Source organism: Marmota flaviventris, chromosome 3 (assembly GCF_047511675.1).
Source record: "Marmota flaviventris isolate mMarFla1 chromosome 3, mMarFla1.hap1, whole genome shotgun sequence".
Lineage (NCBI taxonomy): Eukaryota > Metazoa > Chordata > Mammalia > Rodentia > Sciuridae > Marmota > Marmota flaviventris.
The window spans coordinates 173739062-173748570 of record NC_092500.1 but is presented as its reverse complement, the minus strand read 5'-3'; the positions used below and the strand labels follow the sequence as shown (position 1 = coordinate 173748570).

General features: G+C 48.7%; 1 protein-coding gene and 1 long non-coding RNA gene across 3 annotated transcripts; both read right to left on the bottom strand.

Moving 5' to 3' along the window:
• Positions 1-1100: 1100 nt before the first annotated feature.
• Positions 1101-9226, bottom strand: LOC139705058 (beta-defensin 103A-like). 2 transcript variants are annotated; one of them, XM_071609257.1, is made up of 4 exons: positions 8994-9226; positions 8428-8458; positions 2785-2895; positions 1101-1206 (listed from the first exon to the last, which is right to left on the bottom strand). In XM_071609257.1, the coding sequence occupies exons 1-4, from the start codon at positions 9124-9126 to the stop codon at positions 1182-1184; spliced, it is 300 nt and encodes a 99-aa protein (XP_071465358.1). In that variant the 5' UTR covers positions 9127-9226; the 3' UTR covers positions 1101-1181. The 2 variants fall into 2 exon arrangements, with proteins under 2 accessions (XP_071465358.1, XP_071465359.1); XM_071609258.1 differs by lacking the exons at positions 1101-1206; positions 2785-2895 and having other exon boundaries at positions 5825-8458; positions 8994-9221.
• On the bottom strand, positions 1488-2342 carry LOC139705057 (uncharacterized). The gene is made up of 3 exons (XR_011706948.1): positions 2115-2342; positions 1780-2011; positions 1488-1602 (listed from the first exon to the last, which is right to left on the bottom strand). It is a non-coding gene; the product is annotated as an uncharacterized lncRNA (long non-coding RNA).
• Positions 9227-9509: the final 283 nt, after the last annotated feature.

Genomic DNA, 9509 nt, shown 5'->3' with positions numbered 1-9509 from the left:
GTTCAATGAGAACTTGACGCCAAAGTAACTGACAGTTGACAACAAAACAGTAAAAAATAAACCTGTGTCCTTGTTTCTAAGATCTAAAACCTGGTCTTGCTCTCATGCCTTCTTCCTTCCTTCCTGATCTATTCCAAGACAGAATACAGCTTTGACCCTGCTCTCTCAGAATCCCGCTGTTCCACTGTAACCCAGAACTCACAAACGGGATTCATAAAATGAGGGGTGTTTTCAACATCATTTCTATCGGATTTGTTGACTCAGATCTTGCCTCATTTTCTTCTCTCTGTCCCTTCTCTCCACCTGCCTCTCTTCCCTGTTCATTCTTTTTTATTCTATTTTCACAGTATCAAGAAAAATATAAATGTTGGGCACACAGTTGAGAGAGCTGCTTCCAAGAGCTGCACCTGCACTGGGCCAGGGCAGCCCTGTATGTCGAAGGGCATGTCGTCCGGGGCCTCCCGTCTGAAAAGACCAGGGCCCGGGAGGTTCCTAAACCACAAGCCCACAGAATTAATTTCTGGGATTATCTAGGTACCGAAAAACTCTACTCTTTCATGTAAAGATTTATAAAACGGTGTCCTCTGCTTCCTTCTTTGGCTAAAAGCAAGATATCCGAATTTGATTAAAAAAACAACTAGTGGCCTTAGGGAGGCTTCCCTGGTCTCAGCAGTGCTAGCTCGAGGACCAAGGAAGGGTCTGGATCTACCAGCCGCAGAGCTGCTTGGAAATGGCTGTGAGTGGAACCCTGTGGTTCTTCAACTCCTTTCCAGTTGTAGGAAATGGTCTTGATTCTGTTAAGTAATTCATACAAGCTACTTGGCCAAAAAACTGTGTTTAGAAAAGAGAAAGATGAGAGGAAAGGAGAGGAAGGGAGGAGAGGAGATAGAGAATCAAGAGGGAAGAAGAAGGAGAGAGTAAGAGAAGGAGAAAGAGAAGGAGCAGGGGCAGAAACAGGCAGAAGGAGGGAGAGAGGAAGAAAGACCGAAGGGACGGGGTGGAGGACGGGGAAGGAGAGAGACTTCCTGCCTTCTCTGTGTCCCCTCCTCTTCCCCTTGGCCCATCTCACCTGGAGGAGGCAGCAGGAACACCAAGAGGAACGCAAGGAGGAGGAACCGGATCCTCATGGCGAGGCTGGTGGACCCACAGCAGACGCTGCTGAGAGCGCCCAGAGCTTGGCTTTATAAAGGTCCGGGCTCCCGGTTCCTGGAAATTATACAATTTGTTACTGGCTCTGGTCCTTGTAATTGCCGGGATTAAAATGACATCTTTCCTGGTGTGTCAGAGGAATAGCCCTTAGGGAATAAGGCACACCCAGTTGTCCTGATGCAAATCAGGATGTGGGAAACCCCAGGGAATTGTCCTCCACCCTTGGGACCAAGAGCTGCCACTGCCTACTCCTTTAGGTCCCTGGATGGAGGGGGTCCGGAGCTGGGCCTGCCTCACAGGGCACAGATGGGCTTGAGCCCTAGAGGTCACCTGCCTGCTCCATGGAGTGTGAAGTCTACCCACTTTCTGTTTCCTGATAGTCTGTGGACAGTCTGAGGCCACAGTAGGAACGGATTCCACCTCTTTCTATCCATCCCTGGGCATGGTCAGGTCCTATGATGAAATAGAATAGAGTGTGCTGAACCCAGAGTTCCCAGGGGTGGGCAGGAGGGTGTCAGGGCTTCAGGAAGAGACAAGGGAGCCCCATTGTCCCAGGTCATCACAGGACAGTGAGATCCACATGAGACATCTCCTGAAAGTCCCCATCTACCCGGGAAGACGGGCACTGACTCAGGTGGGTGTGTGTTTCACTCCACAGAGGCAGACAGGGAGGACAGCATTGTGTCTGGGCTCTCCCTGGTCCAGGGTGACATGTCAATCCATGCAATGGTCAACGCAGGACGGTTGGCACATCCATCCAAACACTGATCATCTCTCTGCGTTGGGAACGTCTTCGAGCTGTTTTGAAGTGTGGAGTGTGAAGTCTACCCACTTTCTGTTGTTGTCTTCTCCAGCGACTCTCCTGGGAACAGGACACCAGGACTCACTTGTCCTATCTGTATTTTGTCCCTGCTATTCGACCTCTCTCTCTTCCCCTCCCCGTCCCTGTCCCAGCCTCTAGTCACCTCTGTCTTATTCCCTAATTCAAGGTGTTTTGAGAGGACGCTGGTGACAATGCTGTGTTGGCAAGAAGTGATGACTTCTGGATCATGTGAGACAGAGGCCTGGGTTGGGACGCTGGTGAAGCCGTGAAGGAGGTCCCATCAATGCTCAGGCTCTGGTCACCACAACAGCACGCCCCTCCTCTGGACTGTGTAGAGAAGCATGTCACTCACTCAACACTCAGAGTATTTCTTCCAGGCTAAGGAAGCGTACGGAAAACACTGAATTAAAAAAAAAAATTAAAAAGCTTGAATATGCTTAGCCTGAATTGTTTATTTTTTTAAAAAAATGTTTGATGAGCTGAGAGCAGTGGCGCACACCTGTAATCCCAGTGGCTCAGGAGGGTGAGGATCACGAGTTCAAAGCCAGCTTCAGCAACAATGAGGCACTAAGCAACTCAGTGAGACCCTGTCTCTAAATAAAATACGAAATAGGGCTGGGGATGTGACGCAGTGGTCAAGTGACCCTGAGTTCAATCCCTGGTACCCTCCCAATATATCCATATATATATATTAGATGTATCTCTCTTAGTTTTTTGATGACAAGAGGCAAACATCATGTGTTGGTCAGTTTTCTGTCACTGTGAAAAAATATGTGAGAGACTCAAAAGGAAGAAAGGTTTATTTGACTCACAATTTCAGAGGCTTTGGTCTGTGGTTGATGGCTCCATCGTTTGGGGGACTGTCTTGAGGTGGAATGTCATGGCAGGAAGCCCTTGGCAGTACAAAGCTCACTTCATGGTATCTGAGAAGCAGAGGGGAGGGGCAGGTCCTAATATCTCCTTCAAGGTCATGGCTCCAATGACCTGACTTCTGCTAGACCCCAGCTCCTAAAAGTTCTACCACCTCATAACAGTACATCAGGCTGGGGACCAAGCACATGACGTCTGGGGGACACTTAATTAAGATCCAACTCATAACACATCGTGGTGCAGCACCTGATTCTCTCAGCATGCACTTCTTAAGAACAAGGGAAAATTCTCACCTGAATCCCTATACCATTTACACATGTGAGAGAATAATTCCTAATCTCATTTAGTATCTAATCATTATTTGCATTTCCCCTAGGGGTTTTGTATCTATTGATATTTTTTCCTAGTCTATTTTTAATCTAGAGTCACACATTGAGTTAGATGGTTCCCCCCCCCCCCTGTATTTTTCTTTCTTTTTTGAGCAGCAGTCTTATAGAATGCCATAATACTTAGGAAGGGGCTTCACTGGGCTCTGAGTTTGAGGAAGTTAATGGCTGCCGTCTTTTTCCTGTTTGGCATTAATCCTATTCACCCTTTTCTAGTGAGTCATGTGCTTGCAATTATTACAAACATAACTCACTGTCATTTAAAAGTCCACCTGTACAAAAGTGTGATTTCCCACTTGTGTCCCAACCCCAGAGAACCACCAGTAGCATTTTGTCTGCTTACTTTCTGTTCTGCCTAGATCTCTGTGCAATTGTGAAGACCTACTCGAGAAGGAGGAAAAGTTGATCTGAAGTAGGGAAACCACTGAGAGACACATCACCCTGTGTCCCTGGGGAAGAGTACCCTTCAGGGTCCCCAGGACAGCTGCATCAGGGGGTGCTGTGTTCCCACCAGGGGTTCCTGTGACTGACAGCACCTGGTGCCAGATGCCTCCTTTGCGGCTGTGCTGCTCCCTTGGTGATGAAGCTCATTTGATAGAGACCCCAGCTCAGTAAGGCACTCTCAAAGGCAGGGTCACTTCCTGGCCTTGACCTGTAAGACCACAGGCCAGCACAAACATGGCTCCCTCACCAAAAGCCAGAGATGGAGCGACTATGGGGCCTGGGGAAGTGTCCAGTTTAGGTGGAGTCTAACTGACTGCTTATCTAAGCTCAAGAAGAAGCCAGGCTGCGTGTGCAATGGTAACCATCCAGCCTGGGCTGAGAAGTACAGTTGTGTCTTGCTCCTTAAAGGAGAGATAAGTGCTGCACCCACAAAGCTCTTCCCTAAACCGAAGGGGGCGCTGAGGCTGTTCCTCCCAGGCAGAGGGGCTCAGGGCCCCAGGAGGGAGTGCAGCTCCATTCCAGTTGGCAGGCTTTCAAAAGCAAAGTCTCTCACCTCTATGACTGGTTGATCTAGATTTATGTTTCAAAATAGCTTCATCTCAACATTGTTACAGCTGTCAGATCCTCTTTACTCCAGCACAGTTGCATTAGCAGATTCTTCTCAAAATTAAAAATAATAATAACAACAACAACGTTGCTCAAAGTATAAATGCTGATGACCTATTAAATGAGTTTTCAGGAAAGCTGGCCAGGAAAATTATATTATCAATCAAGATACTACTTTATTAATATAAAGTAGTATTTGTTGTACTAAAATTACGACACCAAAATATTCTTTTCAATTTTCAGTTTCTGTTATCGTTCCTCTTTAATGGGAGTCCTATTTCATTCTGCAAATTACATTTTTGAAGGAAAACGCTTTACATCCTCCTCTAACATCACTTTCTTTTGTGCATTTTCATTTTGCTCGGAGCTTTGCCAGTTCTATAGCTCTTATGGCCACATTCAGACACAATATGTCATTCATCCCTCCTCCGTGTACCTGCCAGGTAGGCACGGCTCAGCTGTACAGATGACAGTCCTGGGACCTGGAAAGGTGAAGGCCCGTGGTCACCTAGCTGCTAAGCCTCAGAGGTGGGATCAGAACTGAAAGCTGCCATTCTTCCAAGTCCTCCTACGGAAGTGCCTGGTGCACATTAATGAAATCGCCCTGGCATCCTGACCACTTCGCCCCTTCCTTCTCCCACAGCCCCTCGGCTAGAGTGACAGCTGCCTGCTGGACGCCAGCCTCCCCTGGTATTGCTGTCATCCTCTCCAGCCTCCTGAGCTGAGAGCATGACAGGCCTCCTGAAGGCCAGGAACAACGGTGCGAGGTACTGCCACCTTGTGGCGATTCTTTGTATGTCATGTCAGCCATTCCCATTTTCCTGTTTGCCCCAAGCTATGTGCAAGCTTCATAAGCACCCCAGGTACATATATGCACGCCACCAAGGATTTTGTAATTATTTTTTCCTCTTAATGAACCTAATGAGAGTTCTAAAATTTTTATTCATCATCTCAAAGAATAAGCTTCATTTTTATTAAAAATTCTCTTTTGCGCGCCCATTTTCTTCCCACCTGCCTCTATTTGCTTTGTGTTTTAACATCTCATTTCTTAGAGGAAACTTAGACTGTCAACTAGGGAGTTTCTCTCCTTTCTACCTAAAATCACTTAATGCCATGAAATTCCCTCTAAGAAGCACCTCAGCTGCTCTCCCACAGACCTTGGAGTGTCCTGCTTTCCTTTTCGGTCAGTGCAAAATGTTTCCTAATTTCTCTTGTGATTCCTTCTTGAATATTTAGAAGTAAGTTGATTAATTTCCAAATATTTGGGACCTTTTCCAGATATCTTTCTGTTATCAATAGCTTTGTAGGTTCCACTGTGTCCAGACACCATATTTTGTATGGTTTTAAACTGTTCTGCTTTTTGAGACTTGTTTCCTGGCTCAGGGTGGGCCGTACTGGGTGACTTTTAATGCATTCTACTGTTAGTGAGTGGAGTGTCCTATGAATTTCACAAAGGTCACACTGGGTGACACTGTCATTCAAGGCTTCTCTACTGTTATTCTGTCTGTTTTCCCATCCATTACAACGAAAAAAAAATGTTGAAATATCCTGTTGCAATTCTTAATTTGTTTATTTATTCTCTCATTTCCACAATTTTCTTAACAATTTCTATTAGATTCTATTAGATGTGTACTGATTATTTGCTTTTTTTTTTTTTCCTGTGATTTAACCATTTTATCTTTAGAAAAAATACCCTCATTATCTCTGGTAATACACTGCTTGTTCTAAAGTCTGCTCTGATCTGTAATCAATTAACCAATAGATCAATCAATTAACCAATTAAACCAAGATTAATCAATTAACCAATGTTTTCTTTAGATTAATGTTTTTATATGTCTGGTTCTATCCTTTCTGCTTTGACCTAACTTTGTCCTTGTATTTGACATGCACAGTGGGTCTTTATTAGTGCCTACTAATTACACAGCACAATGGGTGTCATTGTGGCCTATTCTTCCTGATGGACAGCGTGCCTTTGGCTCTTGTTTCTCACCTGCTGCAATCTCTCCCTTCCTGAGGTGTCTGGAATGTGGGCAGCCTGCTCCTTCCATCTTGCAGAGACTCTCCTCCACGCCTGCATTTCCTGGTGCAGGACTTCCCGGGAGGGATTCCTGTGTCTTTTGGGTGTAGCTGAGATAGTGGGGTCTTTGCTTTGGTTTGTGAAGCGCTCCTGCTGGTGTGGAACTGGGGCCACACACGGCTCCTGTGGACCCTGGTAGGAAGCGTGCTTGATCCTCTCTCTGAGCAATGTGTCTTCTCGAGCTGTTTGTAAGATGTTCTTTTTGTCACATTTAAAATACTCCGATTCTGATGTGCTTGGTGTGGCTGTCTTTGTTCATTCTGCTCCTATTTCTTTGAGTCCTCCCTTTGTGGGTCACAGTCTCACCAGAGCTGGACAACAGCAGGCCATTGTTTCCTGTCTCCTCCTCTGGCTTCCTCTGACTCCAAGCACAGCCCGAGGCTGGGCTGGTGAGGTTTGCACTCAGCCCTCTGTTAAGGTTTTCCCAGTCTCTCCTTTTACTCTCACTCTGCTTCACTTTCTCATTTGTTTGTGCTAAAACAGATGCTGGCTTACTGATCCTTACCGTCACACACCATTTGTCCAGCTCAGTATATTTTAATTCAGATGTTTATTTTCATCTCTAGAAGCTCCGGGTTAGAGCAGCTGCAGAGGCTCCCTGGAGAGCTCCACGCAGCTGATGGCATCCCTCAGGGGAGACTGGAGGCCGGTGCTAGTGGGAGCCTGTGTGCCTCCAGCCCTGTGTGTGCCTCCAGCCCTGTGTGTGCCTCCAGCCCTGTGTGTGCCTCCAGCCCTGTGTGTGCCTCCAGCCCTGTGTGTGCCTGGACTTCATCTAAAACCTTGGGTGTTTCTGCTTTCCTGTGGCTGACTGAAGCCCCCTTCCCCAACAGCACCTGTGAGGAAGTTCTGCCCTGCAGAAGGGGTCTTGTGCCCATAGTTATGACCTCAGTCTCCACCCGGCTGCACTGCTGGGCAGGGTGAGGCCCCCTCCTGGCACCTGCAGACCCTGCCCAGTAGCAGATCGGCCAGTCATAAGCTCCTCTTGCTTCCTTCTGCCTGCAGTCACGTCCCCCACTGGATGGTGCCTGTCCTCACCTTCTGTCTGGCCCCTTCTTCTGGACTGTTGGAGGGCACTCAGCAATGCTTCCTGGATGGACGGTGGGTGTTGTGTGGGCTGCTCCAGGGGTCTTCATTCCCCTATCCCTGAGAGCCCAGTAGTCTTGCTGTTCCACCACAGTGCTTAGCCTGGGGGACTGGGGTCAGGGAGGACAGACCATCACTCCAGATGCTGGATCCTTAAACAGTGGATGATCCAAAGCTCATGAATGGACGTTGGTCCAGCCAGTGCTGGCCGAGCAGCCCCCATGCTCAGGGCGCTTTACCAACAGTCCTACCACCCGTGTGGGGACCCACAGTGTGGACAGGGGGAGACACCGAGCGACCTTCAGAAGCAGCACTCACGTCAGAGCCCGGGGTGCAGCAGGCGGGAGGAGACAGACACGGGCGTCTAGCGTTTGGAGACAGGTGGGAGCAGTGAGCTCATGCCAGTTCTGAGGCCAACAGCTCAGAGGCCTGGGCAGCAGGAAAGCAAAGGGTATACTAAAGGAGGCTCAGGGTCCCCGTCTCTGAGGAGAAACTTTCTGGAAGGATTTGGATTGGTGCCTGAGGGATGCATTAAGGTTTTAGAGGTGGCTTCAGAGAGATGAAGTCCTGGGAAGAAGGACGGTAAAGCCCAGGAGTATGGAGGATGAGGGAGCAAAGGAATGTTCCAGAAAGAGTCCAGTGTTGCCGAGGTCCAAAACCCACGAAAATCAAACACGGTGCAGAAGCTGATGTATTTAATGGAAGGTGTCATTAGCCTCTCTCAGTTGCCTGCTTGGTATCAACTTCCACAAAACCAGAGTGTTTAAAAAAAAAAAAATCAAGCTTCTAAATTTTTGAAAAAAAATTTTAATTTGGTTTTAGCTTTATAAACTTGAAGGAGGGATCGCCCCAACATTCTCCTCACGTCTGATCCCTATTTCTTTTTGCGGCAGCATTTCCGACCCCGGAGAGAGCAGCGGCCTATCTGCTCCTCCTTGGGGAGGCAGCCCAGCATGGCGCACCGGCCACCCCGTATTCTGCAATAGTACCTCTGTACTGCGCTGATGATCCCGCTGTGACCTGCAAAGGAAAAATAGAAGGTATAGGGGGCTCTAGGAGGGGTCCTGGGACAAATTCCAGGCTTAAGGAGTTCCTCAGTTACTCACTCGCTGCCTTCCAGGGTTCTATTTCCTTCCCCGCTTGGCTATAAAATTAAGAGTGAAGGGAAGGTGGAGCCCAGCAGGCAGTAGTCAATGTCCCCTGGGGGGAAACTGCAGATCTCTGTGGGTGCAGTGTCCTGGGCCGACCCCCTCTGACCACTAAGCTTAGTGAACCAGAAGCCTCTGCTTCTGCTCACAGAACCAGCCCAGGTTTCCTCCGAGGCTGAAATTGAGTAGCACTTTCCCACATCTCCTTACCAGTCCTCCCACCAGGAGGCGGGTGAAGAGGTGCTATTAGCAGAGGGAGCAGGAGCAGGAGCCTGCTGTGAGGCTGGCCCTGACTGGTCAGCTGCCAAAGACAATTCCCCTGGTCCCACCCAGGGAATGTTGGAGAATGGAGAGGCCTGGATGCGCTGACACTGGTCCTCTCAGCCCCTCTTTCCCACCTGACTTACCTGGAACGGGCATCAGGAACAAGAGGAGCAACACGCCCAGCAGGTACAGGATCCGCATGGCTGACCGGCTTCGCAGCAGGCTGAGGCTGGACTGAAAGGTGCACGGGTTCACGTTTATAAAGAGGTAAGCCATGGCTGCAATTCTTGTAATGTCACAGTGATGACAAGATGACGTACTTCCCGATGTGTCATCTCTCTCTCTGCACAGGTCACACCCACTCACCCAGGAGCTGGTACCAGCCTGATAAGCTTGCTATGGACATGGGGACAGCTGCTGTCCTCCAGGCTCAGGGGCCTGGTCATGACTGGCTCGAGCCGGCTGTGGGTACAGGCGGGGCTGGTGTGGGCAGGACCTGTCTTCTCCTGGGAGTGGTGCCAGGGTTCCTGGTTTGGGGTCGACCTATCTGCATTGTGGTACTTTTTAATTTCCTGCATCTTCTTAAAAGACAGAGAGTCTGAGGCCCTCCTGGGAACCAGATCAATCCAGCTCTGGACGTTCTCAGATCTGGGGGGTAG

Bases quoted from the DNA above. Each gene is read 5' to 3' on its own strand.
- LOC139705058 (XM_071609257.1), bottom strand. From the start codon at position 9,126: ATGGCTTACCTCTTTATAAACGTGAACCCGTGCACCTTTCAGTCCAGC. The intron at 8,459-8,993 runs GTAAGTCAGGTG...TTTCCTTTGCAG, and splicing joins GTTCCTGATGCCCGTTCCAG to GTCACAGCGGGATCATCAGC. The intron at 1,207-2,784 runs GTGAGTCAAATA...TATAATTTCCAG, and splicing joins AGACCAAAGCCTCTGAAATT to GAACCGGGAGCCCGGACCTT.